General features: G+C 41.0%; 1 protein-coding gene, 1 long non-coding RNA gene and 1 other non-coding gene across 4 annotated transcripts in view; 2 read left to right on the top strand and 1 right to left on the bottom strand.

Annotated features, from left to right (window-relative positions):
• The first annotated feature begins 7,861 nt into the window (after window positions 1-7,861).
• LOC139310447 (uncharacterized) lies at window positions 7,862-13,010 on the top strand. Its single transcript, XR_011599880.1, has 4 exons — window positions 7,862-7,939; window positions 8,194-8,342; window positions 9,721-9,837; window positions 11,303-13,010. It is a non-coding gene; the product is annotated as an uncharacterized lncRNA (long non-coding RNA).
• Window positions 8,040-8,122, top strand: LOC139313481 (small nucleolar RNA R38). The gene has a single exon (XR_011600092.1). It is a non-coding gene; the product is annotated as a small nucleolar RNA R38 (small nucleolar RNA).
• A 4,477-nt stretch (window positions 13,011-17,487) lies between the features above and the next one.
• The window catches only part of ST6GALNAC2 (ST6 N-acetylgalactosaminide alpha-2,6-sialyltransferase 2), a 55,781-nt gene continuing 54,907 nt past the window's right edge, over window positions 17,488-18,361 (bottom strand). For both annotated transcript variants that reach the window (XM_070934602.1, XM_070934603.1), the window contains one exon: window positions 17,488-18,193. In XM_070934602.1, the coding sequence (XP_070790703.1) occupies window positions 18,026-18,193 (168 nt within the window). In that variant the 3' untranslated portion in view covers window positions 17,488-18,025. The remainder of the gene's footprint in view (window positions 18,194-18,361) is intronic.

Here is an 18,361-nt window from a genome sequence, read left to right as displayed (position 1 = left end):
CAAAGGGATTGCGTGTGCTTCGCTTGTGCGCGCGTCTTGCTTCTGCACATGTGCAGAAGCTTCTGCGCATGCACAGATTGCTGATGATGACATCCGGGGTGGTCGGCGGGGCCTCCCACCAGTTTTACTACCTGTTCTTGTGAACTGGTCCGAACCAGGGGCAACCCACCATATCAAGTCTAGAAAATGCCTCGGCTGTCTCCAGCTTGTGTGATCTCACATCATCTTGAATGAAGACACAAAGCAATCCAATTAAAAAGTACCGTATTTTTCGGAGTATAAGACGTACCTTAGTTTTTGGGGAGGAAAATAAGAAAAAAGATGATTGGCAGTGGATCAGCCTCCCAGATTACCCCCAATCAGCTGTTCCCAGAGATGAATTTTAGCAACAGGTTCCTTGGTTGTGAGCTCTGTGCCTTGCTTTTTTTTCTGCCTCTGAAACTTCTGAAACAGAGCTTCAGAAAAAAAGCCTCTGAGGCTTTTTTTCTGTAGCTCTGTTTCGGAGGCTTTTTTTCTGAAGCTTCTTTCAGAGGCTTTTTTTCTGAAGCTTCTTTCAGAGACTTTTTTCAGCCTCTGAAATCTCCGTTTAAGGGGCTGGGCAGGGCTACATTCAGAGTATAAGATGCACCGGAGTCTTATACTCTGAAAAATACAGTATATGTTCTCTAAAAATTTGACTATCTAACCTTTAAGCCGTCAGTTATTTGAAAAATGGTGTGAGTGAGAATTGCTATAATTTGCCTAGTTTCTATTGTATTTATTATATATCACATTTGCATAGCCATCCGTCTCACCTAGTGACTCTGGGCAGCATAGATAACAAAACAAAAAGTATAAAAACCATTAAAGCTACAATTTAAAGTAAAAGGCAAGAGAAAAGAATGACGACAAAGAATACGGAGAGTGACCTACCATACAAGCACCTAATGGGCTAAGCTCTATGATGGGATTCCCCAAGTTTGTTGGCAAAACCCTGTTTTGAAGGCCTTCAAGGTGAATAGGCTTGGGGCCAGCCTCACCTCTGGGGAATGATGTTCCACAGACTGGGGACAGAGGCAATTCATGCCATGATGACACTGCTCTTCACTGAGGAATAGAGGCAGTAAGCAGGGGTGAAATCCAGCAGGTTCTGGAGAACCAGTAGCGGAAATTTTGAGTAGTTTGGAGAACCGGCAAATACCACCTCTGGCTGGCCCCAGAGTGGGGTGGGAATGGAGATTTTTCCATATCCTTCCTCCAGGAGTGGGGAGGGAATGGGGATTTTGTAGTATCCTTCCCCTGGAGTGGGGTGGGAATGGAGATTTTGCAGTATCCTTCCCCTGCCATGCCCACCAAGCCACGCCCACCAAGCCACACCATGCCCACCAGGCCACGCCCACAGAACCAGTAGTAAAAAAATTGGATTTCACCACTGGCAGTATGATATGTACGACTTCTGTCATTCAGAGCACATTCAGCAACCAATTATAACCCTTAGGTTCCTTCCCATGTGTAGTACAAGCATAGGAGCCTCTGCTGGGTGCCTCAGAAGCAAAAGGAAGCCAGACAAAGCAGTGCAACTCCTTTGCTTTTAAAAGTCAGGACCATCATACTTCAAAAAGCAGCTTCCAAGGGGCGAGTTTGAAGTGCAGCGCCTTTCCAGGTTTGCATTGCCCAAAAGCAACAAAGAGAACAGGATTTGCATTCAGATAAAGGTGACCAAAGCACCAATTCAGATGGAAGATGCGTGGAAGTAAGGGAGATTTAAGGTCTGAAGTTTCGGAGTTTTTTTGGCTCCTGCAATATTTCCATTGCTTAGGCTACGGGAGCCCATGGGGAACAAAAGGGAGGGACAAAAACAGTGCAAATCAGGACAGTGAGATGCCAATGGCATTCAGAGCAGCGCTTCTGATTGAAAATCTAGGCCTCAGGAGGACATGGGAGCAGCAGCTGTATCAGAGAGCCACTGTGCAAAGAATTCAGACTAGCTATCAGGAGCAGAAAATGTGAAGGGTATTATCAGAACTACAGGAGATGTATAAATGTCATGCTATTTTCTATGTTTTTCTTAACTTTGTCTTTCTATGTATAAACACAAAATAATATGGCATGGAGATATCTTCTGTCAATTGGAAAATATCAGCTATATTTTCATTTCTGATATCTTCTGTCAATTGGAAAATATCAGCTATATTTTCATTTCTGATATATATACCAACACAGAGAGACACAAACACATAACCTAAGCATACTGAGTTTCTCTGAATCTATTATTGATATTAGTTTTCTACTCCAAATACATGGAAGCCTAGCCCTAACCCTAGGTGGATTTTCATCCCAATAGGATTTTCTCATTTATTTATCCAAAAAATGAAAATGTTAAGAGCCTCTTAACCATAGCGAGCCTCTCCGAATGCATTGGTGATATTTGTTTTCCTCTCTGAATTCATAGACACCTAACCTTAAGGAGAGATGTATTTGTATGAGCTCTCCTAAGCAGTGTGTGCCACTATGAATTTTTTTGTGAAGTTCATTTCCTGTTCCAAATTCATGGAAGCCACACATGTACACGTGTTTATAGAACATACAGAATTTCCATATACTAATGAGCTGTTCAAATCTTCAGAACAGATGGGATGAAATGAAAAGCCAGTATCTCTCCTGTTATTTTCAATAATGAGTGAACATTATGGAATTTTATTTGGATTTTTCTCTTCTGTTTGTGATTTTGAAACAGCTAATTAACTTTACTCATGGCAGTACAAATATTTGCAGTGCATCAAATTTTTTACAAATGAGCTGTTTCTTTCAGTTCTTCTGATACTGCAAATCAAATCACTGGATTTTTTGTTTACAAATTCTTCTTGTATCACATTTCAATCCAAATCTTGGGATAAATACTTAATGCTGTTACTACTTCGTACATGTCCTAATTTGTAGAGAATTTTCTGTTTTGTTATTCACAAATAATTGTCAGATAAGTGTCAGATAAAAGTGAAACAGCTTATTCTTCAATTTTATGCATATGCTTTTGAAGATAATTATGCTAAATCCATGTCAGCGTGTTATACAACATGCAACGTTTGTTAGCTTTTTCCTATTTGCCAAGTAGTAATGAGCTGATAAGGAATCTTACCTGCAGTTCTTATTTAAAAACAAACATATAACTGATTTGGGGGATTATGTTGTAGCAGGACAAACCTGCTAATTTCTATGATATAATGCAAAAGCCATCAGAACAAGTAAAATGAAACTGTTAGAAATCTGGGTGTGACAGTACTGCACCCTAGTGGTAAAATGTATAAAAAATGAAAAAAGCAAAATGTGAGTATTCTACATTAATAATAATCTAGGGGTCAGCAACCTTAAACACTCAAAGAGCCATTTGGACCCATTTCCCACAGAAAACACCGGGAGCCACAAAACCCTTTTGACATCTAAAGTGAAGATAACACTGCATATCTTTTTTACCTTTATGCTATGTATTTAAAAACTATTGGCATACTGGGGGTTGAAAAGCTCAATAAATTGTGTGCCGGTGAGTGTCGCTCATTGGCGGTTGTGAAGCATATTTTGAGCACCAGGGAGCTGCAGCAGAGGGATGAAGGAGCCACATATGGCTCCAGAGCCGTGAGTTGCTGACCCCTGATCTAGGGCAGTGATGGTTAACTTTTTCTGGACCAAGTGCCCAAAGTGCGCGCATGTGCACCCAAACCGCCAAATGCAATGTGCGCACAGCCCCCGCACATACGCCCCACCATGCATGCATGTGTGGCCCCCACCCCCCACATGCATCTGCACCCTACCCCACTCCCTGCGCATGCACACGCACGCCCCCACATGTGGCCCCTGCATGTATTCGTGGCACCCCGCATACGCGCCAGTGGTGGGTTGCCCCCGGTTTGGACTGGTTCTATAGAACTGGTAGTAAAACCAGTGGGAGGCTCCGCCCACTGACCCTGATGTCATCAGAAGTGATCTGCGCATGCGCAGAAGCAAGGCCTGAGCGTGAGCGAAGTGAGCGCGTGCGATCCCGTTGCGAACCGGTAGTAAAGGTAAGTAGAACCCACCCCTGTGCCCCACCCCCCATGCATGTGCGGCAGAGACCTGAAGATGACCGATATGTGCAACAGAGCTGAACTGGAGCGATGGCTTGCATGCCATCAGAGAGGTCACTGCTTGCCACCTCTGGCACGCGTGCCATAGGGTCGCCATCACGGATCTAGGGCCATGTTTCTTAAACATTTTCCCCTTAGGATTTTTCCCACATTTATAAACAATGGACAATCCCCAAAGAAGTTTTTATGGGTTATATGTATTAATATTTACTATATTAAAAATAAAAAATCGATATATTTAGTCCTGCTAGCATTTCTCACGATTGCTTGATGGGATTTTAATATTGTATTATTTTTCAACATAAGCAGGCAAATAATTTTTGTTTGTGATGGAATGACTCTTGGTAGTTTATAAGATTAAAAACATATACACTCTCCCACAGTGGTGCCCAAAGAATAATTATAAACTCTGCATAGTAGAAGATATCATCCTGCCTGGCCTCCTACACTTGGAGGGATCTGGGGAGGGGTTAGCAGCGGGGGCAGCAGGAGCCATCTTCCCACTGGATAGATGTTGCCACTAAGAAATCCAACAAGATTATTTGATAGAAGAGATCCAGGGCATGACTTCTCTCCTAGAATTTGGTGAGGCAAATTCTGCCTAGAAGAAAGGCAATCCTGCAAATAGGAAGGAATAACATGAAAACTACAGTACAATCTACAACATGCTTTTCAGAAAGAAAGAAAAAAAACCCTGAAAACATAACTATATCCCCCAAATCCATCTATTTTCTGGCCTTCAAGAATGTTATAAGAATACACTTGGACATCTAGTGTCCCTCACTGTACGCATTCTGTGTCTCCAAATTTCATATACTTTGGAATTGGTCACTCTTGCTGAGAGACTTCTATAAACATAATACTAGTCCTCAATTTATGACCACAATTGAACCCAAAAAATTTTTGTTAAGTGAGACAGTTGAGTTTTCTCCATTTTATGACTTTTCTTGCTACAGTTGTTAAGTGAATCACTGCACTTGATAAGTTAGTAACATAGTTGTGAATCTGGCTTCCCCACTGATATTGTTGTCAAAAGGTTGCAAAAGGTGATCACATGACCTTGGGACACAGTAACGGTCATAAGTATGAACCAGTTGCCAAGCATCTGAATTTTGATCACATGATCATGGGGATGCCTCAAAGGTTGTGTGAAAAATAGTCACTTTTTTCAGTGCAGTTGTAACTTTGAATGGTCACTAAATGAACCCTTGTAAGTCGAGGACTATCTGTAATAGCCTATTTACCAGTCAGAGAAGTCGGTTTCCTTCCATAAAGCAGATTAAAGGATTAACAGAGGGCTCAATTTGAACTAGATCTTAATTTTTAGCTACAACTGCATTCCAACTTTGTCTCTGTTTACTGTACATGTGAACTTGCCTGGATATTGAGATCATCTCAGGGGTGAAATCCAGCAGGTTCTGACAGGTTCTGGAGAAATTTCAAGTAGTTCAGAGAACCGGTAGCAGAAATTTTGAGTAGTTAACCTCTGGTTGGCTGCAGAGTGGGGTGGGAATGGGGATTTTGCAGTAGCCTCCCCCCAGGAGTGGGGAGGGAATGGGGATTTTGCAGCAGCCTTCCCGCAGGAGTGGGGAGGGAATGGGGATTTTGCAATATCCTTCCCCCAGGAGTGGGGAGGGAATGGGGATTTTGCAGTAGCCTTCCCCTGCCATGCCCACAGAACTGGTATTTTAAAAAATTGGATTTCACCACTGGATCATCTCCACTGGATCACTTTAAAAAGAATTTGAAGCAGAAAATAGGAATAAATCGACAACTCTTGCAATGAACCTATAAACACAGTACAGCCTTTCAAGAATCTGCATTGAGAAGAGTTATGAACATATTTATAAATGATCTGGAATTTTCAGTTTGAGATGGGTTGTTTTCCACCTTATTTAGGGAATTTAAAAATAGGGATTAGAAAAGAATTCCAAATGATCTGCTTAAGAGTGGAAAATATGCAATACAATTAAAATGTAGCTCTTGTTATTAAAGCAGATATAAAGTGACTGCATTGTGGAAAGGCAACTAAAGTTCACTTAAACTGCTGGATCAGAGCAAAAAGAGGGCTTGAGAACTGCATGGATTCTTGTAAAAATGTCAGTTTGTCACAACTATGAAAAAAAAAAATGATCTCCTCACTAGGAAACCATTAGAAACTCTTCCCCCGATTCAGATGTGAATGCATGACATGTCCGTATTTAGATCGGGGGTGGGGGGTGGGGGGGAAAGGAGGTGGAAGTGTTAGTAATCTGCTTTGAGATCCCCAAGAATATGTTGGATATAACATATCAACATAACAAATTAAAATTTATTTAAAAAGATGCTTGGATCCTATTTCTAATGCAGAGTGCCTTGCAGGATTAAATAAACCGCGATCCGGGGGGGGGGAAAAACCTCTTGATGTCACAATAAACAAACTTTTATGATATCTCCAGGTTCTGGGGGGGATGTTTGCAACGTATTAACAGAACCCACCTGGCAAATCTTAAAGAACATGCGCTACTCTAAACAGAGGAACGTCTGCCGAAGACGAAGCAACCATATTCCTGCAGCAAGCTCCTACATTTACAAAGGCCCGCCTTCCAAGGTTTGCAGATCACTAAACATTCCCTCTTATCGAAATACCCCTCCCAATGAGCCACGCGCTTGCCGGGAGTTTTTGGAGTCGCGCGAGAGACCACGAGACTTCCATCCCGGGCGGAGGAAGTAAAAATCCATTTTGCGCAGGCGCGAGTTCATTTCTTTGAGCGGCGCGGCGCGATGGTGGGTAAGACGTTGACTTCTTGCGGGAATCCAATGCAATCCTTCGCGGAGTTTTTTTTCTAAGAGGATGCGGGGCCGAAGTAAGGACGGGGGGTGGGTGGGGAGGGAAGCGAGAGAGAAGATGAATCGGTTGACAGGCTTCGTCTGCCGTTTCGTTATTTTTAAGGTTAGAAGACTTTGGCTTCTAGGAGCTGGAAAACTCGTGCGGGCGGGCGTTTTCTGATGGTGCATGCGGCGGTCAGGGTAACACATCTAGATTGCAAAGATCCCGACGATCATTAGACAGCAGCAGTCAGAGATGGAATGCTCTTTGCTGCTGATGCTGCGGGATCGTCCTGCGAAATGGAGGGCAGACCTCTGCTTTAGTAAAACGCAAACTTAATTGTTTCTTTAACTTGGGGGCGGGGGGGGGGGCGAGGAATCCACTGATTATGTTTTTATTCTGTAATTATGGACCTTCCTTTAATTGAGATCAGTATTTTTGGAAAGTTACCATTCCACAAAGATTAAAGAATATGATGGGGGTTTTTTTAAGAAAAAAAGAGAGGATTACACAGAACAATAGGTGACCAGAAATAGTTTTATCATTTGTACATTTTTGTGGATTCTTCAGTTCAACTCTATCCCCACCCCTTGTGTGATAAGACTGCAATTCCATAATTTTTATGTACCTGGAGGGAATTAATTTGGAAAAGCTTTGTTAAGAGGTTGTGTGCTCCCCAGCATGTGTTGGGTGTCTGTTCACGAGTATGCGTAATAATATAATTTATCCCACATGGTGTGGGATGATTGGTACAGGTGGATTGATAACCGAATAAAGAATAGATAAAAGTTAATACAAATTTTAAGATGCATATAGGAATTTGGAATGATGAAATGTAAAGGAAGAATCAATCCAACTTGTGTAGAAAAATAACACTGTCTGACTGATTGTATTGTATTATAATAAATTTCAATAAAAAATTAAAAAATAATAATATAATTTATTTCCTAACATAGCATATCATACAGCATGGAAGTATCTCAAGTCTCTGTGGATTGGAGGACATAACTCTCCATCAGCTTGCATGCATAAGGTATGTTTAAAATTCACTAGGGGTCAGTATTAGGATTTGTTTGCTGCTCAAAAGACAAGATTTGGATTGGTTTAGTAACTTTCATCAAAGTTATAAAGAACTGAGCTACTGATGATTCAGAGTTATCCCTGTCTGAAAAGAGAATGTCATTCTTTTTGTGGAATTGTGGATTCTGAAGCTCAGTCCTGGAAAATTTAAAAGCAAATGACGTAAAAATAAAGCTGCTTCTGATAATATGTGTAACTGATCCTCAGGTTTGCAAGGATGCAGGTATTGGTCATGGGAGTCAACCCAGGCAGGAATGCAGATGTCACATAACTTCATTGTAAGCTCTAAACCCAAGAAAATCCCTTTTTGGAGAAAAGAGTGTTAGTGATGCATCTCTTCTGATCTACATTCCAAGGTATGTGTGTGCTTGGATGCACTTGAGGGTTGCAGTTATGAAAGTCAGATACTGTTAAAGCAGAGAATTGCCATTTTCAAATATTTGAAAAATGTGAGTGCTGCTCCATGTTTCTGGGGAAAAAACCCAAATGGCCAACTGCTCCAAACAGATTTTCTTTTTTGGCCTGACATGTAAAAATTTAGTCTGAGCTCAGTGGTCAAGAGAACTCTTGAACTTTTCCACTTAGTCAATTACCCAGTAATCTTTCCATTTTAAAACTTTGTAGGCATTCTGAAGATAACAAAATTTAGAGTATTAATCAGAAACAGGAAATAATGCTTCTATGTTTGTAACTTGCTGGAATACTCTAAACACATCCAATGGGATGCATTCTTTTTGTTTGGAGAGTCAAGGTGTACATATTATTGTGCTGCTTGAGGATTAAGAACTCTTACTTTACTCCAAATTACACTTGCATAATCTTGGGTGACTGATTGGTAGCTTGCTGGCAGCTTGTTCAGGGCCATGTATATTAGTCAGGTTAGTTGACCAAATTGAATTGTGGTAGGTTTCCACAATCCTTATAATTTGTAAACCAAGTGGTAGGGTTTAAATATTGCGTTGAGACAAAACAAAAGGCATAACTTTGGGGTTTTCTGGTCCCTCATGCAAATACAGGCAGTCCTCATTTAACAACCACTTGTTCAGTGACTATTCAAAGCTAATGATGTGCTGAACGAGTGGGATTTACAACCCAAGCTCATAGTTGCAGCCATTCCAGGGTCAGCATGATCCTGTGATTGTGATTCAGGCATGTGGCAACTGGCTTTGCAATTAATGATATTAATTGCACATGATCACCATATTTAACCTTCACTGCCAGCTTCCAACAAGCAAAGTCAAAAGAGGAAGCTGGAAGGAGTTCACAAATGGCAATCATGTAACTCGGAGACACTGTCACTAAATGGAATTCACCTAATAGCAACTGGACTGCTGGAATGGTTATCATAAGTCTGTGGTAATGTGACATCATGCTTTATGACCATCCGACTTAGCAGGGAAGTTTCTGGTTCCAGGTACTGTTGGTAAATGTCCTCACTTGTTTGCACTAAATCCACCCTGCCTTAGTTTTTCGAGATCAGTCAGTGTTAACTTAAGAGTTCTCATTTCTCCAGCTGGATTTTAACTGCTTTTCAGTTCTTTTGGCACTTGTTCACTCAAGCCTGTGATGTGATGTTATCCCTGTCTGAAAATTCAGCCGTGAGGGAAAATTAATATCAGCTGAGGCTATCCACCAGGGAGTGGTCTTCTGTAGCAATTGCTTTGCAAATGATTAAATTGACTTCTCGAGATAGTTACAACTTAAAGGCAGCAATTGTATCTTTTTCCCCTTTAGAACAATGTCAGCATTTGATGGTAACAAAAGCAGCCCAACCCACCTCTGAAACTTTTCCTGGAAGCAGAGTTCCATGTAAGCCTGCTGGGAATGGGACAGACAAGATTACATCTGGATGTGAGTAGCACTTTGACATGGACTGGGTTTCAAAGACTCATTACACTAAATTGTGGTTGACTAGCTCGAGGACCAGTGTCTTGTATGAATTCAGACAATTGAATAATCCAGTTCGTGGGGGTTAGCATGAATATGGCAATAATGTCATTTGATTGTACATTGCCAGTCATTGAAATAAAGGAAGACGTTTATGCTTAGGGTCCTTCTAAAATGTGAAAATGTGGAGTTAAATTTGGTAAGGAAGATTGCAATTATCTGTGTGTCAGCAAGGATCACACTCTAAAACCAGAGCAAGCCAAATTTGGTGTCTGGAACCGGCAGGGAAAAGAAAAATTGGATTTAACAATAGATCCAGTCTAGCTAGGGGCTGTGGAGAAAACCAAATGCATCCTGATGGAAGAAGTCATTGGAAGCAGCGGCTTGGAATGTTGTCAACTCTTCCATTCTAAGGCCTTTCCATCTTGGTCATGTGACCCAGAGTGGAACATAGATTTCCCAGAGCATCTGTTTGCGCAAACACATTATTTGATTACAAAGAAACTCTCCATACTTTTCTCTACCTTGTAATTCTTTCCACCCCAATGGGACATAGGAAATAAATGTGGTAAAGGGTCTTTCAAGGCTCGCTCTGTCAGTTGAATAATTCCAAAACAGAACAGGATCACTTTAGGAGTGACAGTCGCAGTTAGCATCAGAAAAAAACTGGGAATGGGCCAAATCTGGGCTGGGTCTGTGAAGAAGAACATTTCTAAAACAAGTTTTCTTAAGTGTATTTCAGTTGGGAGTTGGGCAGTAGCTCAGAATGCCACTGGCCACTCCAGTTTATGCCTCCCTCAGTCAAATGATCAAGGTCAAAATTCGTGCTGCCAGTCCTGTGTTCCCCATGCACATGTACAGGCAAGCATAGCTGTAATACAAGAGGAGTACACATACATATCCAGAGGAAGTATTTAGGTAGCCATTTGACTCAGAGGGAGACAATTTACCCAGTCTGAGGCCAGTGCAACATGATGACAATCTGCCAGTATTTGAGCCCTCCAGAGAAAAGGAGCTTAAACGAAACAGACAAAGATGCTGCAATGCACCAGTCAGGCACAGACAATGATAATGATCCAGATTTTGAACTGAGTATGTGTGGTGAGCCTCATCTCATAGCACAATCAGAATTAAATGATCTGGTCAGAGAACGTAGATTTGTCAAAACCAAAGTGGACATGTTCCATGTCTTCCCTACTTTCCAAAATGATGGGAAAAGAAGGCATGGCCACTCCCCCCCCAATCAAAAAGTCATTTCCTCAAGCTTCATATGGAACATTAAAAAAAATGAGTGTGTAGAATTCTGCTTCCCTGCGTACGTATGTGCCTAAATGTATACATTTTCCCAGCAAATATTGTGAAAATGAATTCCATGTTTGATACACATATCTTGCAAGGACCATAATTGCTTTTGTTGCATTGTCTGTAGGTGTTTTAAATGCCACGGCATTTAAAATCTGGAGGGAGCTGAAGGTTCGAGCTACTAAACGTCGGCCTCGAAACCTTAATGACTTGGAGAGGTTCTACAAAGAGGAGTGGGACAAAATCCCTCCTGAGATCCGGAGAACTACAAGACACATCTGACTTCTGATTGCTCACAAGGGTTTTGCTACCAAGTACTAAGTCATGTTTTGCGAAGGGGTGAAATACTTATTTCACTCATTAAAATGCAAGTCAATTTATAACTTTTGAAATGTGGGTTTTTTTTGGGAGGGGGGGGTTGGTTCTATTTCACTGTTAAAACAAGCCTACCATTAAAATTACAGACATCATTTCTTTGTCAGTGAACAAACATACAAAATCAGCAGGGGATCAGATACTTTTTTGAAAATGTGTATACATTTTCAAAGCAAATGTGTAAGCAAATTACATGTTTGATGCACATATCGTGCAAGAACCATAATTGCTTTTGTTGCATTGTCTGTAGGTGTTTTAAATGCCACGGCATTTTTCAAGACAAAACTAAAGGTTATGCCAGCGAATACAATGTAGGTTCTTAATTTGTGATTCTGAGGTTTGGGGATCCTCTGGAGATGAGCATTCGGGGTCTGCAAGATCACACGAAAGGGAAACTCCAGTACTAACTAATTCTGTTCCCAAACTGCTGGCTATCAAGATTTTATCAGCAGCACTTGCCTTGGTTTTATATTCCAGGGTGTCAGCCTCACTTTGCATTTGTATAGTTAGCAAGGGGTAGCTTGGTAGTGTTAGAGCATCCAGCCACACTGAGTTGGTAACGTGTTCTCATGTCAAAGAGTGGGTGATCGAGTGAAATTCATGTGTTAATAGTATTTTTCCCCCTTAATTTCTTATAGCTTAGGTATAAATTGCCCGTTTAAAGAAACAGAAAGGTGAATATGATTTTGGAGCGGATAACACAGGTGTACCTGGAAGGCAAAATTGCGAAACTGTCTCTCACTTACTTTGGTCATGTCATCCAGGGGAATTCACTGGAGAAAGTAGTTATGTTTGGAAGAATTAGAAGTAAAAGGAAATCAGGCCACCAAAGAACACTGGCTGGATACCGTTAAGGCTGACAGCAAGCAGAGCAGAATTGGATGATGTGGAGAGAGGCCTGGCCCATAGAATCACCAAGGATCTGACACGATTGAATGGATAACAATGTGTGAACCAAGGTTGGAACCAGTAATTTCCTCGCTGAAGTCTCAGTCTCTAAACAATGCCTGAGGGTCTTCAGGCCAAGCTTATCATGAGAACTCTTGTGTTTGTGATAATGAGGACAGTGGTTGTGGTATTCTGTGCTGGCTTGAAAATGCTCCCTTTATTGCACACTTCCTTTTATCACCAACAGTTCTATAAGGTTTTAGTATGTTTATTAAACATACTGCCCTGTGGAACGAACTGCCCCCGGAAATACACAAGATCTCCGACCTCCATGTGTTTCGCTGTGCCCTTAAGACCTTGCTGTTCCGCCAGGCAGGGCTATCTATGTAAATGATTTTTAATTGGGTGTTTTAAATTGGGTTTTAAATTTGGGCCGAAATTAATACTTTTAACTATTTTAAAACTGTTGTTTGAACCTTGTGTTTTTAATTGGCTGTACACCGCCCAGAGTCCTTCGGGAGAAGGGCGGTATATAAATTAAATTATAAATAAATAAAAAATAAATAAAAAGGATTGGGGGAAGGTTTTAATAAAATGTTATATGTACATTTTTTTAATGGGTATAATCAGAATACAGCAGGAATACATTTCAGCAATATTTGTTGGTTTTGAAAACGGCTGAATCCTTTTCTCTGTTGAAGAAAGGATGTTTCAAGTCTTTAAGCTGGCTGGAGGCCATTAAAAGATTACACAAGATCTCTCATCCTGTAGTTTGTTACCAGTCCAGTCCATCAAGGAAGCCCTCAAGAAGAGCCCTTACTATTGCTCTGCCACTTCATGTTCTCAGATAACTAGGATTCAAGAGATGTGCTACCCCTGATCTGGAGATGAGGTAGCCAAGTGAATTAGTGTCACATCCCATTGTTCAGTGTTTCACATAATTAATTTTAGGCAATGGCCATTATTTCAATAATTGCTTTATTCAATGCTTGCCATCCGTGTTACATAATCAGCAGAAAGAGTCTGGACACTTTCATAATGGAATTCTGGAGCATACTGGGCATTAGCCATGTTGAGCCTTCCATAAAACAACACCCTTGGATATGTGTGCTATTCTACCTAAGCTTTCTGCAAGTTGAATATTTTTGTATTGCAGACTGGAGGGGGCAATGGGTTGTTACATGTGCGAACCAAGGTTGGAACCAGTAATTTCCTCGCTGAAGTCTCAGTCTCTAAACAATGCCTGAGGGTCTTCAGGCCAAGCTTATCATGAGAACTCTTGTGTTTGTGATAATGAGGACAGTGGTTGTGGTATTCTGTGCTGGCTTGAAAATGTTCCCTTTATTGCACGCTTCCTTTTATCTTAGTAGGACTCACAGAAAATAGCTAATGGGCAGGACTGAATGCCTTTTCTGAGTAGGGTATGCTCATTCATTTTACAATAATGAGCGGAAAGCACATGTTTTTCTCCTCTTTTCCTCCCCTTCTTCAGCTAGGCCTTCTTTTTGATTTAATTTATTCAGTCAGAAGGACAGAATTTTCTACTCTTCTCTCCCACCCTCCACCCCATGAAAAGAAACAAAAGCACAAAGATCATTCAACATTTATGCAATTATACAAAGTGGGAAAACGTTTCAGGTTACATCTATTCCCCTTATGTGCTTGCAACCCTCTGTCACTAGCCATTACTTTTCAGCAGAACAAAGACATGATTCTGATCTTCTCGTTGCTATTTACACTTATCATACAAACACCAGTGTGAGGTGTTCGCAAGGTTACTTGTGTCAACAACATCCCATTTGCTTCTTGGAACCTAGTGGTTGTTTAATTAGCTTGACAGGAAATTTTGGCCCATGTGGACCGCAGTTAGAGTTACTCTTCCCCTCTCATTAGGTACATTCCCCCCCTCCCCATTAACTGCAATGTTTTCTCGCTCATTTAATATGACTGCATTTCTAGATGAAGTTGTGCGCCCTATGAAACAAAGCATGCACCCTGTAGAAGGGCAGAGGGATGACATAGCTCAGATTGCATAATGCACCTGGGTAGCGCTAGATTTTTTTTCCCCTTCTCCATTTTTTTTTAAAAAACCTATTCAGTGACCCATGTTTCTCACCACACATTCTGTTATGGCATCTGGGCTGATGCCTCCAAAACGTTTCCAAAAGTAGCAATTGAATTTTTATTTTTTAACCTGAGAGCAGGCGAATATGATTATATAGGAAATGGTAAGACAAGTAAATTTCAATAATTGTTAATAAAATTTTTATAATTTTATTTTAAATTATATTGCTCTGCCCATTTTGGGGGATTCCATTCCCACTTTGGATGAGATCAACTCCAGTTTGTTATTCACAGGCCTTGAAGCTTCATCCTAGGAAAAAAAAGTTTTACCTTCCTGATTAAAAAAATACTGTTGGCTCTGACCCTATGCCAGCCTTTTAAACAAATATAATCACACATGTGAAAATGACTTATATTGAGTTTTGATTAAATCAATAAGTGGGTTGAAGTAAGACAGATCATTATGAAATCAAAGTTTCAAACTTGATATAAAGACAGCATGTTGTAATAATCATTCCGATTTTTTAGAGATGTTATTTAAAATATGGAGAAGACAAAGACTGGGAAAGCAGTAAAGGAAAGCATCATAAAGAACTGAAGATCCCACTAATGTCAGTTTGCAATTTGAATGTGTTTTATAGCCTCTTGTTCCTTAATGTGAAGCCTTGAAATTCCTAAGTTTAAAAGTTTGGAATTCAGAATCTGCAGCCAGTTCTATGCACAATTGGGGGTGGGGGGGGGGGAATGGTCTCCGCATCCTGAAATTGTGTGGTGCTACATTGCAGGGACAGGGTCAATTTTGAATCCTCTACATGCAATAACAAGGAGGAAATTATATAGCAGAAGGGTTTTAAGACTTTGTGGTTGTTTCATGTCTCAATGCAGCTGTAAAAGCAGGCAGGCAATCAATTTTGACCAAATGGGACCCTAATGCTAGCAGCAAACACCCAAGCAAACAAAAGCAAACCCAGTTCTCCATTTGCTTCCAAAAGAGAGGAGATGCAATGGAGTGGCATATGTCTAGCTATTGACCCACCTATAGTACAAATGATAGGAATCCTTTAACAAATTCTAGAATTCTTGGACTGGAACAACTGGGTTCAGAACAATGAGAACAAATGAAGGATTGATTACAGAAGTTATATCACAATGGTTGGCAATTTGCAATCCCAGCCTCCCAATCCATCCTTACGCAACCTTGGGTCTCCAAATTGAGATTGTGTGAAATCGGCAACAGTATTAACTGCCATTTCATGGCAAGGAACACTTAAGGCAAAATACAAAATCCTAACTGCTGTCAAAAATTTAGTGAAGAAAACATAAATCCTAGTTTCGCTAGAACATGCTTAATTCTCATGAAGTGACTTAAGTGCATTGTAAGCAGGAGTCCACAACTCAGGCTGTTGGGAACCGGGCTGTACAAGTGGAAGGGGAGCATATGAAACTTCATTTGCACATGGGCAGGATTACGTTATGTGTGCAAAACCATTTCTGCTGGTGGTCCGGAGAACCGCTGTATTATACTATTCTAGATCTGAGCTAGTTGACCCAGCCAATTGACCTTATCAGACCTGGTCTTCTGGGAACGTAACTCCACCCAGTCAGTCAGCTCCTTTCTATTGTCATCTCCCTTCTTTGAGGGTTCCCATTAGGCTTTCAAAGATTTTCATCTGAGATGGAGTCCCGGTCTGGTCTTATTTTCACCCCTATGGGTGCAAGAATTGGAAACAAGAGCGATACTGAAACTTGTAATGGGCAGTAGGAATAATACTGAGGAATAGGAGAAAGCCACAGCCAAGGCCAGTCAGATAAATGAAATCTTGAGTTTAGGGTAATTTGAGAAAGCATTTCAGGTATCTCTGGTTCTCATTGAAGAAAACGGGGGAGGGGAGGCACATCCAGACTTGCAAGATTCTATTATCTTATAATACTGTAATAGTAATATGGGCATTCCTAACATGGATCAGCTGAAGGGCTGATAGGTGCCAACCTCCAAAGGGAGGAAAAATTAAAGACCAGAAAAGTGAGAAGCTTCCAACTTCCTTTACAATATCTGGTAGGGCTAGTTATAATGGCCAATGGAAACCTCTCATGCTGCCATTTAACAAGGAGTAGGTTGTTTGGAACAAAGGATAACTGTAACAAGCTATATTGTGAGAACAATCATGTGCCACAGTCCCACGTTTTGCTTTAATACTCTGCCTCCTGATCCTTTAGCCTCTTGTTCATCCCTCGTTTTTTTCTTCCTAGTGTTTTTCCACAAGTGCAGTGTCTATTTTTTATTTTTTCAGATCATTGAGTGTTGATCCATCGATTATGACAGGAATTGATTGACCAGTTTGTTGCCCAAGTCTTGGTATTGTTGGTTGAGAGTGACTGGCCCAAGGTCACCCAGCTGGTTTTCATGATTAAGGTGGAACTAGAACTCGCAGCCTTCTGGTTTTAGCCTGGTGCCTTAATCACTAGATTAAACTGGCTGTTTTTATTTATTTATTGGGGGGCTATTTTGCTTTTTGATATTCCAGAGGTGTCAAAACATGTGTTCTCTAGCTCTTAAAGAAAACTGAATCATCTGAATAACAGTGACACTCTCAAATTTATTGCTACTTTATATATAAATACATTTAATAAGAACACTTGGTTAGGTTTGCATCTGCAAGTATCCCTTTTCCCAAGCCACAATTCGTCTTTAGAGAAATCCAGGCTACTGAAACATTTAGAGAAGTATTGCCCACAACTTTCTTAGCACAGATTGATTTTGAACGTTGTAGTCTTCAAGTCTTACCACATCCAGTTAGAAGGCCGATCTCTCCCACTGTGGAGGTGGAAGAATTACTCAGTACTATTGCAGCTGATTGTGAAAACAGAAGGGGGCCAATATTTGTACACCTCAAAGGATCCCTGAGTTCAAGTTTGTGATGGATGAGAGATCTATATAGTCCAAGACAGACTGGCGAAGATGTCCCTTCTTACTAGAAACAACTATTGGAATAGTATTCACTTTATTAGAACACATTAACCTTCAATAAAGCCATTTTCTCTGGATGCAGGCCATGCAGAGTTTGTGAATAGGAGCCCTGTTCTGATGGTTGTGGCCTTCTGCATTTAAGACTGTAAAATGATAGTTGTGAGCAAAGTTCTGTGGTCCTCAGCACCGATTAGCTGGACATGTCCTAAAGGGGGGACAGTGGAGTGACGCCCAAATCTGCATAATGTACGCAAGCATAGGAGAATGCTTGCCTACAATAAATAAAATAAAACTGTATTTGAGATTCTCCTGTACAGCAGTAATGTTGCTGCATCTCCTGGCTGCACCGTTGTTAACAGCAGATGGGTCTGTCTGTACCAAATCCAATGGGAATGATTCCCAGAGTCCTTGACTGTCCAATATGTTTGGAGTGCGCTGCTGATCAGTTTCATTTCTGGACAGACACAAAAAAAGGGCTCCTCTTCATGAGAAGAGCTCTCATACAAAGAGTCAAGGGAAGATGCACCCTTTTTCCCCCCCTTCTCCCCCGAATATTCATCGCTGATAGAGCTTTATGACGCCAACTCGATGTAAGCTCTTCCATAGCTCGGCTTCTAGTAACATATCATGATTGGCATAGAACACCAAGGGCTTTTTCTCCTGCTCGTAGTAATGATCCGAAAACAACTTGTAATTCTCCGTGATGAATCCATAGGCACTGACCTAACGAAGGAGAGGAAGTGAAAGGATGAGCGAGGGAGAGGCATGGAGCAAGAGATACAGTTTTTCATGCTGGCTGCTTACATGGCCAAGGAATTTCCTTGGAGAAACAAAGCTGCATCAGATGGAATGTCAGCCAGCATGAAGCAGATGCCCAAATGGCACATGGTT

This window comes from Pituophis catenifer, unplaced genomic scaffold (assembly GCF_029215685.1).
Source record: "Pituophis catenifer annectens isolate HBS135680 unplaced genomic scaffold, rPitCat1.0.hap2 SCAF_2, whole genome shotgun sequence".
Lineage (NCBI taxonomy): Eukaryota > Metazoa > Chordata > Lepidosauria > Squamata > Colubridae > Pituophis > Pituophis catenifer.
Note: the sequence above shows the minus strand (reverse complement) of the source record. Positions and strands in the feature narration are given on the sequence as shown.